The sequence below is a fragment of the Melospiza georgiana genome, chromosome 6 (genome assembly GCF_028018845.1).
Source record: "Melospiza georgiana isolate bMelGeo1 chromosome 6, bMelGeo1.pri, whole genome shotgun sequence".
In the NCBI taxonomy this organism is placed as follows: Eukaryota; Metazoa; Chordata; class Aves; order Passeriformes; family Passerellidae; genus Melospiza; species Melospiza georgiana.
The window spans coordinates 56,258,196-56,282,382 of NC_080435.1; the positions used below are offsets into that span (position 1 = coordinate 56,258,196).

General features: G+C 40.2%; 1 protein-coding gene across 1 annotated transcript in view; it reads right to left on the bottom strand.

The window, feature by feature from the left end:
* JAG2 (jagged canonical Notch ligand 2) overlaps nt 1-24,187 on the bottom strand; it is a 68,487-nt gene that overhangs the window by 37,882 nt on the left and 6,418 nt on the right. The window contains exon 3 of the mRNA XM_058025913.1: nt 4,739-4,793. Within this exon, the coding sequence (XP_057881896.1) occupies nt 4,739-4,793 (55 nt within the window). The remainder of the gene's footprint in view (nt 1-4,738; nt 4,794-24,187) is intronic.

A 24,187-nucleotide genomic window follows, 5' to 3' on the forward strand; every position in this document is an offset into this window, starting at 1 on the left:
ACACACTGAGGCCTATCCCCCTTCTTTAACTCCCATTCCTGTGCAGAAACTGCTCTGTCATCCAGCAGCATGTGCAAGATAGAAAAGGCTGCCTGCATTTTATTTTTGATCAACAGAATATTTACCACACCAGTCACCACTAAAAGTTGAATTATTAGATAGAATCACAGAATTTTTTAGGTTGGAAAAGACCTTTAAGGTCATCAAAGCCCAACCATCAACCCAGGACTGCCAAGGCTAACACTAAACCATGTCCCCAAATGCCACATCCACACGTGTTTCAAATACCCCCAGGGATGGTGACACCACCACTTCCCCAGGCAGATCTCAGCATCCTTTAATAATCTTGTTTTCCTCCATTGACTATGGAGAAACTATAAAGGAAAACATGCTGAATCACTGGATGGTCAAGCAAAATTGAACCAAATACACATTGTGGAGCTGCTTCTCTGCTGTAAAAGCAACATAGGCTCCTTATAAACAGCTGCAGCATCCACTGCTGTGAAAGCATTTCCTCTAAGTGCATCAGATGGACTGAAGAACAGATCCTGAGATTAAAGAAGTGGCTCATATAATAAAATTCTTATCAGGCATCTTCAGGCTAATGGAGATTCATCAGACCCAGTTAACTGGAACAAGCATTACAGCTACTGCAAATATACCTATGCAGAACAGACCTCTTGATACCAGGGGTCAAGAACAAGGGAAATAACCCAAGAGTGCTCTTTTTATCTTTTTGAACACTCCAACTTTATCTTCACAAGCTCCTCTGAAAAGGAATGTATTCAGAGTCTTAAGGGTTTTTCCTCAAGCTTGTATCAGTACAAGTAGGGTTTAACAGCCTAAATAAGCAAGCCAGGTAATTTACCCTGAGCCACAAAAGGCATGAGGGAAGCAGCTCCAAGTCATTTCATTTCTAATACTAAATTCTTAAGTACCAGAGTAAGTATGAGAGTTCTGTTTAACTTCAAATTTAACACTGATCCTTGTTAGAAGGTGCATCTTCCTGAGAGATCTGTAAACACAGGGAGGAACATGTTTGTCAAGGTTTCTCCTTCCTCCCCCACAATACCAGAGCGTGTCTGAAGAGATCCAGCCTCTCACACCTAACTGTTTTGATGAGACAAGTTTGCTCCCTGCATCTGACTCTGCCATAGAAGTTCACCTAAGAGGTTCACACTTCTTATTTTAGCTCTCAGTAAAGGCACAACTGAATTTCTCTGTTTATTGGTCAAAAAAGCATCATTCATTACTCAAATTTACATACACACAAACAGCCCGCAAGCAATTTCCTTGATTAACAGGTTTTCTACAAGCCTCTCTAGAAAAGCAGATACTGGTACAGATGTTTGCATAAAAGGAGATAATGCCTAAAAGCTATTTCTTTAATTAATATTCCCAGAGAACCTGATTTTTGGAATAGAAAGCCTTGTCTGAAGAGTATTTAACTGTGCAGTACACAAATAAGAACACTGCCCATCAGCACCCCAACCCTTTGCAGAGGTCAGACATTCCCAACAGGGCTGTACAAAAGGGGATGCTGGCAGTTGTTTGTAAGGGAACACAGCGACATCACATCAACTTCACACCCAAAGGAGCAGGAGGTGCCCCTCTCAGGAAGCACATTCTCTTCAGCAATATCTTTTGAGCACTATGGACAGATGAGTCTCCTACAGGTTAATGGGAAGGACCAAAGCAACCACTGCATGCCTGCAGCAGACACAGAGTCAAATGGAAAGTTACTTCCCATGTGAAGATGCCAGCTTGCCTTGTCAAGGCAGGGCTGGGTTGGGCATTGCCCAGAGCTCTGCTGAAGTCTGCCAGGTCAAGTGACTTACCTGGGAAGTGGAGCTGCTGTGACAGATGACAGTGAGCAGGCCCTCTGCAGTGACTTTGTATCTAAGCCAGCTTCCTCTCCCACTCTTCCACCCTCCCAAAGCAAACAAGTGGTAACGCTACACTGCCACAAGGTTACCCCTGAGCCAACCCTGCTGCACACAGGAGGAGAAAAACACACCAGCAGTTCAGGAATTGGGGGTGAAAGACCCTCTAGGAATTTGTACAGGGGAAACATTTGCTGTGGCAGACTTGCTCTTGAGATGGTACTTTACAGGTCAGCTCTGAGTCCCCCTCCCCTTACTGAGTGCAAGAAGAATGCAGGATGCTTGGACACAGGGAGGGAACAATGACAAATGCTCTAGAACCCTCAAGTTGTTCAGTGAAAGCCTCTCTAGGTTTTAGGGGAGGTTTTTTGTTTGCTTGTTTTCTTGTTTGGGTTTTGTTGTTTACTTTTGTAGTTGCTGTTGTTTTGGTTTTTAATACCCACTTTAGAATCCAAGCTGGAACACAGACCCTACTTTTAACTTTCAGCCTTACTCATCCCCATTAAAGGAAAGCAAAACCTGACTCTAGAACTAATTAATCAGTTTATAAACAGACTCTGGCAATTACTTTGATTAATCTATCTTACAGTAGCAACAGAAGATCCACGTAATCTGATCCCCAGATCAGCACAGCACTCAGGATTGACAGGGAGTTAAGCTTTCCACAGACATTCACTTCACCCCTCCAGGACCAGATATGGTCTTTTCTCCGGAGGAGCTGCTGTATTCCCTTTCCTCTTCTCTAACATGTGAATTTTTAGTGATCTGTGCCTGTTTGGCAGTTGGGTGGTGCTTGCAAAAATACATCTTTGAATTGAAGCATCTTTGCGTCTCGACAGATTCACAAGGCAAAACCTACTGCCAAGATCCTTCAAAAAAGAGAAAACCTTCAGCATTAAGGAATTCTTCCTAGGAATCCTATATGCAAATCTAAATTGAAGCACAGCTAAAAAACACATCTCTATCACAAAATCAGAAAACTGACTACAGAAACATTAAACCAAGACAAGCACTTCGCTAGTCTTCTGCCAAATTACAGGCCAAGAAAGCCTTCCTAAATTCACCTGACAAGCCTTCAAGCTTTCAGCTGCAATACAGCTTTGCAGTACCTCTCTCTGGCAGCCTAAATTAAAGGGAAGTTCACTTTCCATCAGCAGTTTCTCATAGAGCTAAACTGTAATCTGACACTTATATACTCTCCCACAGTTCATAGAAACTGTTAATTTAAGGAGATGGCACACTGGGCCTCCAGAAAACACTCTATATCCTGTTGGCCTCAAGTTCAGGGAAAAAAAAAAAGAATGAAAGTAAAGAGATTTGTTAGAGCTTGTTTAACTAAAAAGCATAACAAAGACCTAACACAAGCCTGAGATGACTGTCTTCTTATCAAGTGTATTCAAAAGAAATCTGGAGTTTAAAACTACAGATTTGCAAGAGGATTCAGCAAATTCTAAGAAATTAACAATACTATTATTTATTACAAAGGTAAATAAAAAATTAAATCCAGCACTTGAATGCATACAGATGATTTACAGGATAGGCTGTCTCTATGTTCAGTCCTTTCTACAACATCTCATGACTTGATTTGCCCTCTGTAACAAGACATGAATATTCTAATATTTGCTGTACTAGCTGTACCTAAATAAATTATTCCCAAGCTGGAAATCATTTATATTAATTAACACCACATAGTATATTTTAAACAAAGCATTCAAGAGAATTCCTCCAATCTGTTACTATGTAGGATGTCTAAATTTATTCAAGATTTGGGCTTAGTCTGCTCAGCACACAAGATCTCATTTTGAATACCACACCCAGCTTTAGGAAGTGCCATTCAAGAAGGCTGTGGACAAGCTCAACTGAAGGGCTACAGCAACATTAATCAGAGATGTAAAGAAAACACAGCCAATAGACAAAGGCTAAAGGAGCTGTTAAACAAGACAAGTTTAACTCCAACAGAAAAGGGGTTCAGGTAGCAGTTAAACTAAAAACTTACCATTACTAATACAGAATCTGATGATGATTTGGGACATATGTAACCTTTTCACTATCTTAATGCTCAAACACCTTCCCCTACACTGATCCCAACTGAAATGAAACAGTCCATCAATAACCACAATGCAAGCCTGAGGTTCATGTCTATCTTGTAGCCAGAAGTATTGGTTATTTTAGGACATATTTGTAAACCATTTACAGAGTGTAGGTTCAAGCTGGAGTCCTGCTTTAGCAGCATTCTGGCAATCAGCACCTTGATCTGACTTTGAAATATTTATAAAATAATCTTGCTTTCACTTCAGATCAATAACCCTGCCTTGACAATGAGTATTACCTTGCATTTTCAGTCTGCAAATGCTGAGCTCCGGTACTTGAGAAGAAACAGAGAAGGGATCATACCATTATTTAGAACAATTTCAACAAAAACATCGAGTACTTCTCTTATGGGGAGCAAGAACGTTTAATTGCTCACATGATCATGGAAATTATTGCATAGCTTGATCACAAGCAGACTGAGGAGAATTTGAAGTGCAACTCTACAGATTATCTTCCCTTTTCTAAAAAAATTAAGGGTCTAGCATGATCTGTAAACATTTTTAGAGCTAATTATCAAGAGTCATTGTAATTACATCCTTTTGTTACAACTGTCCATTCTTTTTCCTATACAGCAATAATTTTTCACAGTTCCTAACCCAATACTCACTGTTTGGATTTGTACATGCCCTTTACTGACATCAGCTTTGCCTAGAGCTGATCTGGAGGGATGGCTGATTGCAGCAGGATACAATTTCCCCTCTCCCCAGTCTGCACACATACAGCACAGAATAAGTACAAACTCCAAGCTTTACATAAATACTCACCAGCTTTTGTATCATTATCCCAATCCCATGCTTCTAATATTAATGTGAACGACCTCTGAAAAAAAACAAGACACCAATTAGACAGTAATAAAAAACTGTTATAAGTAGACAAACTGATTTGAAATAAGCAGATATTACTGCTACAAGAAAGCCAACTGAAAGCAGTACCAAATTTCACTTCTCTGTTGTCATGTGAAAGCCCTTGAAAGCATCTTCTCAAAAGCATGAAATATAACAGCATTAAACATTGTGGGACAAGCCATGCTACCAGCAAAACAAAAACATTCCATGCACACACACACACATATTGAGGACTGAATTATTATTACTCTCCTCCCACTGCATCTAATGCTCAGCTTTGCTTAGCCACAGAAATGCTCTTCAGAAGGAGCCCTAAAAGGTTTAAATGAAATGAGGTTCTGAACCTTGGGAAACAGCTGGGATATTTAAGAATTAAACAACTGAACCACCTGCCCTAAAATGGAATGAGAGCCATTCTTTAGAAAGCACATGAAAGACTAAGTCTGTACCAGATCTGTTTTACAGAAAAACATATCAAAAGAAGAAATACACAATTCACCCTGCATCCATCAAAAATTTAGACTTCTTTCTCATGAAAGGGTAGCATAAAAAACAGAACTACAAAAGACACAGCAGAAACAATTATTACAGTAAGCACACCTGGCACTGTACTTTTCCCTGAGGAAAGAAAAAACCCATGATTTCAGACAGTTCTTAAATGATTTAGAAAAAACAAGAAGCCTTTACTTCACTAAACCAAGGCTTCAGGCATTTTTCTTGGTTTATGATCAAAAATGTAGGACAGATGTTAATATTCAAATACTAAACTTATTTAGAAAAAAGTTATGCATACAGGTAAATTTTAACTGCTTTGAGTTGAACAAGAATAGCTGTCAAACCATTCAGCTTTGATAGTTTCCAAGTGCTACAAGTAACATTGAGAGCCTCACATACATTCAAAATCAAGGTAAAACCATCAAGAACAGAAAAGAGTCATTGCAGCACTATCCTAAAATCCTCCTATACACATCTTCATACAGAGCCAAGCTCTGATGTGTGCACAGTTCACAGCCTAATGCTCTATAAATCTACATGGGTATGGGGACATTCAGCCAAGAAATTGCAAGGACCCTCTTTGGGAGAGGATTATGTAAGAATTCAGCCATCTTTCACAGGGTCATTAGGACTATTTTAGCGCTACATCAAGAGATGTGTGTTTTAATTTTGAGATAGCTCCTTATGTGCTTTACACACCCCTCAACTCCACACCAAGGAGGGTTGATCATAACACTGAAACCTCCCCATTTTAGAGCAGCAGCAGCAATAGGATCAGTGCAGCACCCCAAGCAGAAGGGCTCCCTGTTTGAGGTCCTCCATGACTGCAGCACAATCATTCTACTCAGAACTAATGCACTTAAGTGTTTATTTTCCACTGCTCAGTTACATTAACATACAAACCACAACTCAGCCTTAGAAAATAAGTCTTTCTACTGTGTTTTAAGCTTCAGACATATACTAGGGAAGATAATTTTACATCACTGAAACAGAAACAGGTTTAGTGGTGATTATTTAGATTAGACTAAAGAAAGGAAGGAGAAAGGGAGCTCAGCAGTGACCATACTGGACAGAGACATACTTGAGCTTGCACTGCCCTTGGAAATGGAGAACTGAGAGAGATCAGTTGAGAAAGCAAAGGGCAAAAGAAAGCAAAAGACAGCACAGCTCAACTCCATCCAACTTCTAAAGATAAACACTAGCAGATCATTTTAGTCGCTTCACCCTCCAAATCCCTGCACTCCCCAGTCTCAGCACTTAGGAAAGCAGACAGGATTCTACTGTACTCTGAAAACATTACCTGCAACCCCTCTTCCTAATTGCTACCTGAAAAAAAAACACCCACAGATTGAATAGTTGAAAAAATAAGTTCTATATAATACTGCCCTAACATCATCTTCTGGCAACAGCATGTCTCCTTATGTTGTATCAAAATTATTAACTAATCCAAAATTCTGCAAATCAATGCAAAGTCCAAAGTTATCCACATCTTCCACTTTTAACTACTCACCTACTAACATATCCCTCAGTTTTCCTTGTTCCATTGATTTGTATTGGAAGTACAGACCAGTGCTCAAGTCCTTCCAAGATGTCCATTTACTTATGTGAGGGCTGGTCTTTCCTACTGCAAATTGGCTGTTACATCTGACTGCCCACAAAAGGCAGCAAAAATTTAACATGGATGTGCTGTCTTAAGAAACAGACCAGTCATCTATGCTTTCCCATCATAGCATTTGAAAGCAGAGCTGTATCTGTACTCAGGATGCTAAGGAATTTTGATGGGTAAAGAGCTGCATGCAATGCACTGTTTCAGCACAATTGTGCTGGACAGTGTGAATGAGGATAAATAAGCATTTTAAGATGCTTAAGACAAGAAATCCCACAGCTCTGCTGGCAAACCTCATGGTCTAAGTTGGCACAGTCTCTGGAGCAGAAAATACTGCTTTATGATCTAATAAAAACTTAATAGCACATCATGAGCAGCTATGGCTCTGGTGCAGAGCTGCTCCTCCAAAATGTGGAGGAGCCCACACAGCTCATGCTGCCTCCTCGTGGCTTTGCAAGCCCCAGGTCCCACAGGCCTGGTCCCCAGCATTTGCTTTGACCTTCTTCCCAACTGGTCAAGAACCACAGCCCAGATGTAATAAGTTTAAAGAACCTACACAGCAAAGAGAAGACCAAGCCTTTTAAATCCTTTCACTTCCCTGTGCCTACTTTTATGGGTGACCAGGCTGGCACTTGGCTGTTCACACATGAGCAAGCATTTGGGGTGTAAGCTTTCAGGAAGGCTTGCAGTCACACTTGCAGGAGATTAAGAGATGTTAATCAAATGACATTACACAGTATTGATAGACAAATCTGTATTTACTGGACTGTCAGTTTCAGCTGGGACAGTTCTCAGTTGTGCAACTTCTGCTCTCTGCTGAGTTTACGCAGCCACCCATTAAAAGCCCCAAACAGACACAGCAAGAATGCAACTGTAAAACTGATTTTTATGGCTATTTTACCTCTGGAGAAGATAGTTAAGGTTACCAACTCAACCTGTCACCCTTCCTCATCTCCAGCTGGCCAATAACTTGAAAGAGGAATTCCTCCCTGTGGTAGTGCAATGGATCATCACATAACTACTGCACCTCAAAAGAGAAAACTGGTCCTTAACCCACTTGTTCAAAAAACTCAGTCTTCCCACTACCACATGTACCAAGTCTTGCACTAGATCTGCTTACATGTCTTTGAATTTTGCACTTCACTGTAAAACAACAGCTGAAAACTTACAAAAAAGCATCTGTGTTACTAAATATGTTCATAAAATGCAGCACTGAGAGCTTCCCAGTTATGGCTGAATTATCAGAAACACATTTTACTACCAAAATGATTTATTAGTGGAAATTTTAACATCCATACATTCACCCTGAGTGTAAACCTACCTAATAACCAGAGTAAGAACTGAAGTTTAATAACACTAATGGATATAAGTTTTAAAGGATATTTTCAGCTTCACACTGGCCATACTCGTTTTATGAAAACTCTACCATCAGCTGACATTAGTCACATCTGCACTCTTCTACAGCAAGTCTTAACACAAACTAACCAACACATCCACTGACACCAGCTGCAAGTAACTCCTCCATAGCAGAGACATTGACACCTGACATCTTTATTAAATTGTGCTTACAGAAATCAGCAACTGAACTTGCATTAATTTAGCTCTTGTCCAGAACCTAAGGAGTACCTATACAGCAAATATTTAACCCCTCACATCATCCAGCAGTGTCTTGGCTTTTTGATGTATCTTAAATATTAATAGACCTGCTTGAAAGTTATTTAAGAACATGTTTTCCACAGAGATGTAAATGTGCTCAAGTTCATGCATAAATCTAACAAAAAACACTACAAAAGTATCCTAAAAATGTCCCAAAATCACAAGCCTGACACATAATACACACACACCACCACACCTTCTGCTTTAACTTGCACACAACTCTTGCTGTAGGCTAATAGAACAGCAGGACATGTATATTCCAGTCTGCTCTGATCTCTACAAAAAGCTTTGTGAAGTATTATCTGTTGCTCATTTCAACCAGTACTAGCAAAATATTTAGAAAATATTGTTAAAGTGGCCATGGCACTGATTTGAGGGGGAGGGGATGGGGGTATGGAACATACAGCACTGGAAACAGACTTGATTCTACTGACTCTGGTGATTAAGTTTATTTCTTGAAAGAATTAAACACACAACATCATCATTTGTGCTCATCACATCAAAACTCAGAAGATGTTAAAGGCTACAAGTCAGAAGAGCATCAGTGCACTTCTGCAGGAGAGCAGAGCTTATGCAAGAGCCACTCCGTAGGAGTTAGCTAAACAGATATGCCAAGTAGCTTGGAAAGATACAAATTAAGTCTGTTGATCCTGGTGATGCTGCCTCAGTTGTGTTTTTTTTTTCCTCAGGATTGGTGTTGACACAAGCAACTTCAAAGCATTATTCCTCTGTTTACACTAAACAAAACACTCCCCATACTATCCCAGAGACCTTCTTTCTGGGGAGGGGGGAAACAAGACCTGTAATATTGGTTTGGCACTGTCTTTTCATGAACTGTTACTATCACCTTGGTATCTGCAAATCAACATTCAAAAGGTAGGGGCTTTTTCTGGCAAACCAGTCACGTCAGAATTTTCATCCCAAGAGAGATGATCAATCTGATGGCAGCATTTTCAGTCAGGTATAGAACTTAAGAGTCTCCAACCCACAATGTGGAAAATGCCAAAGGTGAAGCATGAGATGAAATCAATACTTGAAGTTTTCCGCATCAATAACATTCTACTGTGACTTTTATGCTAACAGGCAAGAAGTTATTAACTTCACATAAATAAAAGGACTGATTGGATTGTCTACACAGCAAAATTATTTAGGAACCAGCTATGAAGCAGAAAAAAGTGTTGCTCCTAAACAAATCCCAAGCCCACCTTATCTTCCTGATCTGCAGTCACACAGTAAATGCAGGGTCTCATCTCCAGAAAATACTGTTTCTTTTCAAACCTCAATGGAAACATTTGTACTCAAACATTTCAACCGCCCAAACACTGGATAGCATAGTCTTACTGCAGGTTAACTTCTGTGACTTCTGGAACAAGCCACCACCAATATCTCTCACAGCCAAGACCATTAAGTCTTGATCAGCACAGTCAATTCTCACACTTGCTTTCATAAGAAACTTTGAGCCAAGTGAGACAAGCACGGGTCTAAGGGCTTGCCCCCTCTTTTTTTTTTGTTTCAGCACCTCTCCCCTCCCCCAGGCAGCCTGCTTGCCATGGAAAAAGCTGACTTCAAGGCAAGCATATTCCATTTCCTTCCCCAGGAACTCTGCAGCAAGTTCATACAACTTCCTCCTGAATAACCCAGAGGTGGAAAATGAATAAGGAAAAAAATGAAGAAAGATTCTGAGATGATCTAGGACTCACAGTCAATCCAAGTCTAAGGGGTGCAGGTTTATCTTTTAGAAACAGATATTATAAAGCCATAATAGGAACCTTTACTGAAGGAGTAAATCATCCCCATTTGATTTGGGGTGAACATGGGGGTTTGGGGACAGGAACAGGGTAGAGGGCTTTTTCTGAAACTTGAAGGATATTTCAGCCACTTGCATGCAAGAAGCTTGTTTGCTGAATTCAGAGACCATCCACCACCCAAAATCAGAAAGATGATCATCCTTTACATCTTCATTTTTCTTTTAAGGAGTGAGCATAGTGAGTCCTAAACCTTCCCATTGCAAATCAGGGCCAAACAACCCCATTTTATTAGGAGTGGAAAACTGGGTTAGAGTCCTTCAAACATCAGCAGCAGATAGCAGAAAGCAGTTGAGCAAGTTCAAGCTTTCTATTTGAGAGCAATTAGTGCAGTTATACTCCTCTTGGCCCAGTCACAAAAGCAAGATGATGTTTACAAACTCTGGAGCCCTACTGTTGTGTGAGGGGAACTCTTTGTGAATTAGCCCCACCTGACAATCTTTAGGAAGTCTGCAAAACCAGGGAGGGCTGAGAGGGGCTATTTTTTGCCATGGTTAACAGACAACAGGCTGATATCACCTCCCACATGAGTCTGAACACTCATTCCACTCCTCCACCAAACTAAGCAAAACCTAAGCTGGAGGAGTGTGTGTGTGTGTGTGTGTGTGTGTGCATGTGGGGGTGGCAGAGGGAAATCTAGACTATTAAGATAATTTCATTGCAAAAAGAGCACAAATAAAAACAACAGGTGAATAAGAGTCAGTCCTGGAGTTAATATATTAAGTTTAACACCCAGGTAGAGACTCACTTCAGGTAAAGAAAATTACCCAGCAACTAGGTGGAGGTAATCCTATCAACAACCAGCTGCATGCATCTGAAAGATAAAACAACTTGAAGGAGGAATGCAAAGGGGTATTACAACATCTATTTGGCAGTGCCTAGTGTTTTACAAAACAGGAGCAGTGTGCTTCTCTCCAGGGTGATCAAACCACCAGGATCCTGACATATCTTACCAGAGAACACATTTGTAGTAAGATCTTCAGAAGTCTGAATATACTCTGATCCTCCTGCAGTGGCAGAATGCAGCAGGAGTTTCCCTTTGTGAAGGGGGTCTTTATATACCAAGGAACATCAAACATTTTGGCTGTGGAACTCTTAAAATCATCTCAGGTCACATACAACTTTAGCTAATGCCTGTAGGAAACAGAAACATTTTCACAAAAGCCCAAAATGCCATGACAGACTGGAGCTCCTCAAGGCAGGACATTAATGCAGTCACCTCAGACCACACAAAAGCAAAGTGAGAGCCCTCAGGAGATCCATCTGCATATGGGAAACTAAACCATGGGAATAAAGACTCCACAGCTTTCCTGTAACTTAGCACCCTAGACAGAAACTCAAAGCACATCTCAGCCAAGTCAACCTTGTGACAAATGGCAAGTCAGAGATGGCACATTTGGTTCAGTACTGGCCCTGACCTCTGATAGCACCTGTCAGACAGCTGCTGCAGCCAGGGCAGCAGCATCCCTGAGGAAAAAGGAAACAGGCACCCCAGGAACAGTTTTCACAGCACCAGAAACAAGAAATCAGCTTCTCATTTAAAAAACCTGCAGGATATGTGACCAGGCAGCAGTCATGGGAGGATTTCATCTGAAGAGGAGCTCATCTGCTGACTCCTCTCAGCTCCTGGAAGAGCCCCTCCCTGTTTTAAAGCAGTGCCTTTCACCATTACACACATAGCAGCAATGCTAGTCCAAGGGAACAGCAGTAATGCTTGCCTCTGCTTTTTATAGCTGTCTGCTGTTCATCCCCACCCTATCCATCCCCCTTCCCCTGATTCCAGCATGTACACATCTCTGCTGTGTTCAGGGAGATTAAGTTCCAACTATGAAGTCTGAGCTGCCAACTGTGGCCACTTAAATTTCAGCAAACACCATAGGATTGACTTAGAAGTCATCTGCCATATACTTTCAGAACAACAAAAAAGAAGCCATCAGTGGAAATTCAGCTACTGAGGACTCCATGATAACTTGCCTTTCTTGAGATTTTCCAGCAAGAAACAAGAATATCAATGTTTAATACCAACCCATGCTATAAGCTGTCAGTTTTCTTGAAACACTTCTATTTTACTGCAAATGCCTTCTGCCTATGCCACTCCTAGGCACCTCCTCTGTGACACAAGTCTCAACAAAAGTATTGGCTCATAAAACTAATCAATACATCAAGGAGGAAAGGTGATTTTTCCCAAATGAACAAGCAAGTTTAATGCTTATGAAAAAATAACTAATTTCATCTTAGATGAATGACCAGTAACTTAATTCTAGTTACTAGAACAATAAAATTCTAGGTGGTCTTTCAAAAACTTCTTATCCTCATCTCTTTCCATGGTGTCTTTCACAATTCTTGTTGAATTCTGCTTTAGTAGGAGTACAGCATTGCAAATCTCATTTTAACTTCCAACCTTGTTGAATGTAAACTAATTTTCATAGAGCCCATCACAACCCTGGCTTAATGACACCTGTGACCTTGCTCTTCTGTGCAAATGTGTACTGATATGCAAGGTTTCACTAAATAGATCTTTTGATAACCATAACCAGCTAGTCCTTCAATCCACCAAAGCCATGCAGCTTCTCCCAGCTAAGCGAGTTCCCTTCACAAACTCAAGTTCTTTGATCACAGAAAGAGATCTACCTCCCACTCTTTTCTGTGTCTTGACTACTTAATATTTAGAAGTCTGTTGAAAAGAGCACCTTGGATAGGAAAAGAAGTTAGAGAAAAACAAAAATCTTCTAGGAGGGGGATTGTAGTCCAGAGAAATGCACAAAGAAGTAATAAAGAATCAAGTTATTTCCATGAGAAAAATGAAAGAATTGGCCAAAACTCCTCAGCCTGGAAAAGACACAACAGGAGTATGTGACCAAAGCTGAAATGCTTCAAATAGGCACCAGGGATGGGTCAGGAATAGATAATCTATTTCCATGGTCTTGGCAAGAACTAAAAGATAAGAAAGGAAGCTAACAGGAGTCATGGCCAGAAGCAATGAAGTCAGAGAAGACTTTTAGGCAGAACTTGGCAAAATCTACACACAGGTGACCCAAGGGAAAAGTGGTTTTAAGAGTTTTGTGGGTCCAAGGGCAAACTGGCACAAATACTTTGGAGAGAGCAACCACAACTATTTCTGGAGGCTCTCATGTTGAAAACAAAGCTAGGGACAATGACAAGCAGTTTTCTATATTCTTGCCCTTGACATCCTATGAACATTGTTTTACATTCCCTGAACTCCAGTTCCAGTACAGGTGTGGTTTTGAAGCAATCATTTCACTTTTTCTGATGGCTGACATTAAAACAAGACAGTGCTAAAATTAATAAAACAATTACACTGTGGAACCTTGCACACTTGCCTGAGCCATTACCATCTATCCAGGATAATCAAAATTGTGACCAAGCAGTGTTTGAGGGAGAAAAGGAAGCCAGGAGACACAAAGCACAATTCTAAATCAAATTTATAATTTTATCTTGGAACTTCTATTTGAAAACCATGACAGAAAAAGACGTAATGGAAAAATCTAATCACGATTCTCCTTTCTGCAACATTGAAATGTCACATGAAATAGAAGAAATGCAGAAATCACCAACCCATGCATGCTATTCAGTCAGGTACCTGTTGCAGTGAATGCAACAAATGCTATTCAGATAAAAGAGACAAGCTGAGCTAAATCTACTAACTGGGAGATCTTATTATTTAGAATAAAGGTTTAGAAGACTGTAGGCTTCTGAAACTTCCCCTGAGGAAATGGTAATCCAGACAGCCTTTTAATAGTGATTAAGTCAGGTGACACAAAGCAGAACATACTGTCATTCAAGGCAAGACAACAGAAATGCTCAAATACAGCAAGCACTTACTGCACTAGAAGAAGATTGACAAGTGTCAAGTGAAAATAAAGCTTAATGATTTCATAGCAATTTTCACACAAAAATTCATCAGCACACTTGTGACAAAAAATCCTGGTTTAACTATAAGAAAAAAAAAAAAACACTGCTTGTTTTGGAGAAGACTGGTATACCAAGGTTTACACAGAAAAACAACTGAAATAATTTCATAATTCCTCTCCAAACTTTAGCTATTCTATTGACACTAGCCAAAACCAATCCCTACAGGCTTCCACATGGCACAGATGAAGGGTAGTGCTATTCCTAATTAGCCTTCCTCCACTGAGAAAGTGATTCTGCACTGTCTACGTGTGTCACTGAGCCAAGTGTCACACCAGCCACACATGTTATTCCATACCAGCTGAAGAGTAAGCAAGAAATACTTCCCCCATTAAAAGCTGGGCCTCTCAGCCACTCAGGAACCAGCCTAAGGAACAAAACAGCATCTTTATTCTCCAGAGAGAATTAGGGGAAGAATAGAATAGGAAAGGCAAAGATTGGTTTAGCATGACTGGCACAGAAGCTGTGAAGGCAAGAGCATCCTAGACAGTCTGGAAATTACAGCTAAAAATTGTTAGGAGTTAAAAGATGAAAGGGAATAAAAAGTTAAAAACACTCAAAGACTTGCTGCAGGACTTCCCTTACTTCATTGAACCACCCCAAATACAACACTACTCTCCATAAAACACAACTTTAAATCACACATGGAATCTGGAATCCTTGTCATTACACAAGATCCCAGAAAAACCAATCGCTTCAGAGCAAACCAGGTTAATTAGCCAGATTTCCAAAAGATGCTTCTAGATACTTGGCATGGACCCCTGTAGCACTCCTGATAAATGGAAACAGTAGATACATCCTTTTAGCCATTTGGGTGGGCCTCAATGTCTGCGTGCCTGGCTGTTGCTACAGGCTCAGCCCAGGCCTCAGACAACACAAATTTGGAATTTGAGCAGAGATCAGAATCCTTAGTGACCTCAGGAACTGCATTTTAGACCAAAATAAACAGGAGTAGAGAATCAGGAATTAAGACATTACAGGTCTTCTGGAGCCATTTCTATATACAGGTAAACCAACTGCTGGTAATGTTTTTCATTTCAACTTTTTCACACTCTCCAGTAAGGCAAAAATGCCTTTAAATTTTTTGTCAAGTAAGCACATAAGGCCTTCTCCTGCAGGTCTCCAACAAGTCCTGAGAAAAGACTTGCAGAAACTCAATAACCTTTGAAAGCTCTGTGAAGCTGCTTTTCTCCCAGGTAAAGGAAGCCCAACTCACCAATTCTATTCCAACCTCCTCAGATCTGCTGGGCAGAATCCTAGCATCCCATAAAAAGCTTTAGGCATGTGGAAAACAGCCTCAAAAAAGGAGAGCTTGTCCCAGCCCCAGCAGCAATGCTCTGTTTATACATGGCCACTGTGAAAGAAAAATCAACACCATAGAGAAGAATGACATGTACACAAGGTAAAATCCAGCTGAAAACAGTCTTAAACCACCCTGCTCATCACTTTGCTTTGTTTCAAGTAGTTGATAAGAGCTAATGATGAGCACAGAATACTAAATAGTTATAGAAGAATCACTAGTCATTCTTCCTACAGGCACAGCTCCCCTCTGCTAATTTACCCAAGATATCTATATATACTAAACCTCTGTGTAGTCTGATTAAAAGTTAAATATTTGGGTATCCTTTGATATGGGTGTTACTGTGCCTGTCCCAGTGTGGTTTCTCAAAAGTATATTGGATTATAAAATAGCATTAGCAGGATATTCCTCTACACCTTAGAAGAAATTAAGTAGAGAAGGCAGCCAATTACCAACACTATTTTAAGTATAACAGCTACCAACCAGAGCAATAGGATTTGGAATGGAACACTACAATCATATAAAAGGAAGAGACAACATCCCAGTAGCCTACTGATAACAGTCAAACAAATATCACAGTTTATATTCTGCCTCTCTCAAACAGGAGAGCCTAGTTAACATCCCCCAGTTGCATTTCTCTTTTTGAGAGTTCTAGAGCAAAAGCAGCAGAAAGGAAAATGAAATTAACCCCACGTGCATCAATCCTGAAAACACACTTGAACCTTAAATAACAGCCTTCCATCCTATTCAGGGAGAACACAAAGTGTTGATTTTTGAGATTAGAAACGAAAATAAATCAGAAATTATATACAAGATCAGAGTAGCAATTCCAGCAGATGTTTGCTAGTATCCAGTTTTAGTGGACCAAAAAAACAAAAAATCAGAATCCACTGGTTTAGACAGAGGATCACAGGATTAAGTATCAACACACATTTTGCCCAATCATTATGTTACAGAAAATAATCCAGCTACATCTTACGATACTTTCATGACATCATAGCTCATGAGTTCCAGTCCTTTCCACCACAGCTGGAGCTGGCACTGGGAGTTTCCAGAAATCCACCCAGTTAATCCAATAGCAAAGAACAGAAGAAAGTATTGATGAAATTAGGGAACAAAAGACTTTTAGATAAAGAGACATGTACAAGAACAGTACCAGGCAGACACTTGGGGATCATCTGAACATCACTCCATTAGATTTAAGAGGAAGCTTTCAGCCTTGCTACCACCTTTGAACTGTTTCAGACAAACTTGATATTAACCAAGTATCCACATCCTACTCTTTTCCTAAAGTTTTGGAAGAAGTCCAAGATAAATTAAGCCCATTATACACAAACTTTCTCGTTGCATTAATGAAAGCATTGCTAGATTGTCTCTTTTGAAGTGGATGTAACAACCATGAAGACCCATTAACGGTTAGTGCAAGACTTGTTTTATGCTAATATTTAGAATTCAAAGATGAACTAGTAATTAATACTGCTCTTCCCCTCCCCTCTGCACTCCATGTGGCATGGATATTAGTGTCCTCTGGGCACTTGAAGCCATGCATCATTATAATTTCAACTTGAAGTCAAGAGGGAATTAAACTAACTATGTAATAACATACTTTAATTATTGTTCTAAACACAGAACACCTGCATGCACTCTCTTTTGTATTGGAAATATGCATACTAAGAAGGTAAGCAAATATATAAAAAACCCAGATATGCCCCCAAGTTCTATGTATGCAAAGACCCCAGGAAGACAGAGTAGTATTTTAATCTTAACCCTTTAAAATAACATTAGCTGCTAATAGCACTGCAATCTTTTCCTTCATTTTTGAAAAAGCAAATGCCCACAAAACCAAATGCAGCTAATGAGCTCTAGATGTCTTGCCTTTGGAAGAGGAGAGGCCCACGCTCAACCACTGTTCCCAAGGGAGCAGAGATTGTGGCACTGTTTTTAAGTCCTCAATTCCCTCATCAGTCCTACCCAACTGAGTCACCTCCAGAGCTCCTTGGGCAGCAGCAGCCACAGCTGAAAGGGGACACCAAACAAAGACTCCACTGGCCACAGTGGTGGCAGCAGCTGGTGGCTCAAACCCTCATGCAACTCTAAACAAAATCCATTCTTTTCCTCCCATGGCTTTGGTTCTCAGCACAGGCATCACCACAGGCCTTCTCACAATAAAACCACAAATTCTGTGTTTCTGTTTGTCTCTCTTTTATTGCTACATTGAGTCACACAAAAGCTTCAGTCAATTTGAACTCCACATTTCCACAAGAGACTTATCAAACAGCGTAGAACTGCTCATGCCTAGAAGTGTCATTAATGCAAAGAAAGGGAAAACACACCTAAGCTGTCCTTCATTTCAGCCCCCAGCAAAATAGCAGCTCAGTTGTCAGCTTCTGCACATGCTAAAGAGGCTGGTAGGGAAGCAATCAGAAATGAAATGCCTTATTTTAGTTCTCTGCAAATTTACAGGAATAAGTTGAGCAGAAAAATAAGAGTCACCACTCCAAGAGCGGGTGCAAGTTCTTTCATGTAGATCAACACACACAAGGAACTTGAATAAAGGATTAAACAGGGATTATGCACACAGTTAAATATACAAGGTAGAGTCAGAGTTTAGCTGTGAAAAAACTAAGTTCATAAACACATTCCTGAGACAAATGCTTCAATCATATCCCAGCAGCAGGGCTGAATCTTCCGAGCAATGCTTTGTGGCTACAGTAAATCTTCATCACATTTGCAGCACCAACCACTACACTGGATTTAATTACTATTAAAAATTAATTGCTTACAGCAGCAAAGAGACAAAGCATAAAATAACCTATGTAGCTCATAATTCCAAGCTATTTGAATATACAACAACAAAGACATGATCAATCCCAACAAAGCAGCATCAGAACTTCAATATTCAATCATCTCTTTCAGATTCCTGTAAACTGGAGGGGATCTGATATAGCTGTACTTTATTACAAATCAGAGAAAAACCACAAATGGGAACACCTTTGGAAGGAAAACTTTGTAACAATGGTAGAAAAGCACATGAAGCAGCCTTTGAAAGTAAGCACAGGCTCTGCAAATTTACTCTAAGCATGCAAATTCAGAACACTCGTCTATTTTCCCCCTTCTCCTCCCACTAACATGGATCTGGGAGCTATGAAAGGGAGATTATATCAGCAAGTCTTCAAATTTATTTCATTGCTGACCCCCAGTTGCTCCTCTGGTGGGTAACAATGTTATAGCTTTCCTCATAAGCATGAGTATCAATAGAGAACACAACAAAGCCATGGAAAGTAGGCCAACATTAAAAAAAGCCAGAGTAATTTTGTAAGTCCAAAGCTGGAGCCATAAATCAAAAATATGTCCCAATGACTACTTTACAATTTCAGCACTTCATTTGCCACTGACTCCCTGCTGTTCCAACTTTCTCCACATTCCTTGGCAAGCTGAAGATTCACAGAGTACCAAATCTTCACAATCCATCCTAATGGCTTAGGGACAAACAAATTATCACTGGTAGCAAGCTGCCACAAGCCAAGACTATCTTTCCTGTCAGCCAAAGCTTATTTTGTTAACCTACATCTGCAGTGATCTGGGAGTAGATATGAGCAGCTTGAGAAGCTCTGGTGATACACAACATTTGTACTTCTGCCTGAGCCTGTGACAATTAACATTCTGACAGCCCTCAGACCAAGCCCAGGACACACAGTGTTAGATAAAGGGAATCTGAATTCTGCAAATTAACCTCTGAAGAATTGCCACCAGCTGGGTTTGGGCAACCACTTGACCTTCACTCTTCTAGAACAAGAGATGTGTGGTTTATAGCTTGGCAGTTTCCCCAGAACCCTGAAGTTATCACAGCTGAACAGCAAACATCAGAAGGCACTGCAGGAACACTAAATATCTGACAGCCAACACCTTACACGTCTGTGCAAGTCCAAACACTTCATTTTCCCCACTTCCTTCCCTTCCTCACTTTCTGATAGGAGAAAGCACCAATATGTGTGGATGAATCATGGAAAAATACTGTTCTACAAAGGTGCCCAACAGCCAAACACAACACTAAAATATTCTGGGCCTATGTATAAACATAAGATTTAAACAACAGTTTATAACCAACACAGGGGTGCTATCAGGTCATTGTGGTGTACAAAACCAGTCACACTGAGGGGCAGCACATGGATATACCTGCCCTTAACAGTCTAAGGACACATGGTCTGACTTGTAGACTTTGCTGATTACATCTACCCAGTTACAGCAGAAATTCCATGCTGTGACACAACAAAAATCATGTCATTGATAAGAGAGTCAGAACTGTCAAAATCACCACTATTAAAAAAAAAAAAAAAGAAAGAAACAGCAGCTAAAACTATTAAGCAGTAGCACAGGTTGCCAGACAAGTGCTGTTAAAATTGTCCTCAGTCAGTAGGAAGAACACTAAATAGTATCAAAAATTGCACACTCTAAAATGCTTCTACTTCAGTAAATTAACTGAAGATCAATAATTAAGCTATTTAAATATTTCTCAACTTACTGCTTAGAGCATATGTCAATCATGTCTTCCAAGTATGAACAAGTTCCCTAATTAGATCTTAAGTTCTCCAGCTGGAATCCAGGACCTATTACATTAAAAGTATAGATTCTGTCTCTGCAAAGTAGACTGTTGAACTTTGCAATGCTATAAACAGCATCATACATATTCAGGAAAAGGGAAAAAAAGCAAGAAAAAAAGGAAGAACCCTGTTTGATGCTTTAGTTAAGTGTTAGCTCATACAATAATCCTCTCCAATTTGCATGAAGGGGTAAGGATATTTTTCCACCCACCATAGGATACTGCATCAGTATTAAGATTCACTAAGAGTCTGAAAATGTAAAATTTATCCAGTTTGAACGTTAAATGCTTAAAGTTATTTAAGATGGTATGTTCACAGTATTAGAAAGTACTGGAGAGACTAGAGACACAGTGGAATATGTGGAACTAGAAAAAGCACTGTAACAATAATAATCAAATTGTAACATACTAAACAAAGCCCACCAGAACACATCCTGCTGGAAGCAAGACACATATAATCAGGAATTTCAAGCCCAAAGCAGGATGTAAACAGATTGCAGTTTGTGTACTAATACTCCAGCCTTATCTCAGATTTAAAAATTTAAACCCAACTGAAAAAAAAAAGAAAAAAAAACAACTTCAGAGAATGAGCACCTGTGCATCTGTCCTAGGGGCATATAATTGGTTACTCAAGGACTATTAGGCTGTTTCTTAGCAACCTCTGCAAGCTCTAATCAAGTAAGACTAAGATTGTCATTTAGCCTTGAAATGCCTTGTCCCTTCCATCTAATGTAGCTTCCTACTGAGGAGCAAACAGTCATTGCAACCAGAGATAAAATCCAGGCTTACTATATGATTCAGAGCTCATGTTATCAGAAGATCCTTATGTTATATATGCTTTTTACACTTTGCTTAGCATCTGAAACAGTAATAATAAAATAAATATTTCATTTTTCTCCTTTATATACAAATTAAAGGCTAGTTACAACTATGAAGAAAACCCTTGGGAATGGTTTAACAAATGAGCATAAGGTATAGCTCAACTCTTAAACAACATTTTATAACTGTAAATCATTCCCCTAATATAATAACAGGGAAAATGGTTAATAGCAAGAACAGTGGTAGTGACATTTCAGGTAAATAGCAAGCAATTCTCTCAAAGCTCAATAGCATTTAAGTCTTTGGTGATGCTGAAATGTGTCTACTATGTTGCACACACTGGACTTCTAAAATTAACTATCTTCAAGCACAGTCTGGCCATCAGACCAGAAAAAAATAAAAAAGAAAGCAAAAGCATTGGAGTAATCAAAAAATAAACTCATCTGTTCAGTCCTAGTCTAGCACTGCTGCTTGTCTGCAGTATCAATGGGCACATGACAGACTGTTGAAGACAGCACTCAATCATTTAGAGTATTTTTCCTGTACAGTAAGCAAAGGCACCAAAGAGTGGTTACATCAGGGATGGCCACCCCTCCCTGACTCTGGTGATCTACACCAGAGCCATCACAGCATTCTCCCCAGCTCTGTCCCTCCCAACAGGTCTGCTCAGGTGCACAGAGGGGAAGGAGCAGCTCCCAGAGGGGCTGCCCACCCCAAGGGAGACAGAAGGTGAGTGGTGTCTAACATGAACAGGCAGAGAGGCTCTCACCAACCCACACTGGTTCATGCCCCAGCCCTGAGAGCAGGGACGGGGTGGGGAGGTCAGGCTGCACCTCCTGTGAGCAGCTCCAAAGCACTGAATGGACACAGCACATGCCTCCAGCCGTCACCTCTGACCGGAGACTGACCCGTTTTAGACACCCACTGACCAAAGCCAGAGCAGATTTCTAGCAAAAAGCCCATCAGAGGTTTAGCACAGTGCAGGAGAGGGAGGGAATGGTGGAATTACTGCCAAGGAACAGCAGCAACTCTCCTTCAGGTAAGCAAATGGATAAGCATCAAGGAGAGAGAAGCACTGCCAGTATTTACTGCTCACTCCTTGAAGCAGCCTCTCTCCTTCCCAGCTGATGCTCTCAAGCTCCTTCCAGACCAGAGAATTACTGAGCTAGAACTGCAGAGGAACATGGGAAAGCAAATGGGTGTGCTGGCAGAAAAGGCAGGGTCACTTTCTGATGATGTCTCCTCTTCAGGTTGAGCAGGGCTGAAACAGAGCAGGCAACAAGCAGGACCCACAGAGAGTTGACAAAACACTGGGCCTGTTTTCAGAAGAGCAGGGAGGGAAGATCTCTGGCACACAGTCACCTAAAGCTCCTGCAGATGACTAAGTATACAGTGTGATCATAGCTGCTTTATGAACTTAGAGTAGTTTTTAAAGTACACCCATAGCACGTATTTCAGAGCCAACACAAAGCAACACCTAGAGGAAAAACAAGCAAAGGAGTCAGACTGCACAAAAAAAGATGAATTCCACTCATCTCATCTACATGAAGTGACTCAAAGGCATTACTCAACAGAGGTGGCCACAGGGCACAAAAGTAATTTTCAAAGTTAAAAAACAAAATCATGATTTACCTTACACATCTGTCTCAAATCTCCCTTCATACAAGAAAATATTTGTGACAAAAATACATATTAACAAATATACTAAAAATTCATGAGATCATTTCTGGTCTCATGAAAAGGTAGTCGTTCTACATTATTAATTGTTTGACAAAAGCTTAATTTTTTGCAGCTTTTGTACTGAAAAACACTGAACCTGCAATAGTTTCTAAAGCAAGCTGCATTTGTGAAAGAAATACAAGCAGTAGCTTCAAACACAGAGGGCAGCTTCTGCCACACAGAGCCTCTCAACATCTACACTCACATTTGAGCTTCACAGGATCATTCAAGCCACCTAAAATACAGTGGGAACACAGTCTAATTAGGCCAAATATCACAATTCTGATATAACACAAACCAATTACAATTTCACCCCAACTACATTCAAGATAAACCCGACTGTTTAAAGATTAAAGCCACAAGTGGTTATGTCTCCAGCAGATTTTTTAAATTGAGAAAACAGCATTTGTAACATCTTTAAACAGCCCAGACACAAAGCCTGTACTGCACTGCAGTGAATCAAACACGCTCTGCTTCTACCTCACATCCTCTCGTGTAAGAGTAATCCTGACTGCTTTAATACCTATTCCATTTTCAGGCAAAGATTTAATGCCCACACCAGCTGTGTGGCTGGGAGTGTAGCATTTCACAGATAGGCTGCCTGGAGCACCTTCTGGAATAAAGATTAGAAAGCTGACAAGAGGTGCACAAGCACACTGTCAGTGTGTCAGGCTGGGAGGTGAGGGACTCCGTCTGCAAGTTTTGACTTCAGCCTCAGTGTTTCCAATAAATAAGCACATGTTTATTTAAGGAAACTTTCAAGGAGTATAAATAGAAGTGTTCTTTACTATCTGACCATCTCTGTGACATTCAAAAAACCCCCAGAACTTCAAGGTATAAAGTTTAAATAGTTAGCAGAATACTGTCCTTTGAGGCATATTTATTTCAAAGACATAAGAAATTCTAGATTTAGTGACATGAATGCATGAAAGATTAAGAGTGCAAAGAGCACTTCTGCTTAAAATTAGAAGACAGATTTCCTATAGTTACATGAAACTTAAGGCTTTAGACTTTCTATTCTGGGCAAGCTGCAAATAGTTGCTGGCACACACAGCATGCCAATAATAAATCCCTTTTTCAAAGAGTGGTTCTGAAGTGGTCACCATTAAGGCCTTGGTTCTTTTTTAGAGGTGACACCTGCAGCTGCTATTGAAATCAACTGGAGTTGTCACTTCCCAGCATTGCTGAAGTCACTCTCTAAAACATCATCCCATTATCTTCTTTTAAGAAAGAGCAAAACAAAACCTGAAAACTACCTTTTGCATTTGTGTCATTTGAAACCAAATGGATATCATTTTTATAATAAACCATTTCCTCAACCTTTTGTTTCTGATCAAAAAGGCTTCAAAGCAAATGCAGTACTGAGCAGGTGAAAGCATATAAATTCCATTAGGTACCTCCCCAAAAGTGAGGAAACATGGATCCATGTTTTCTGATT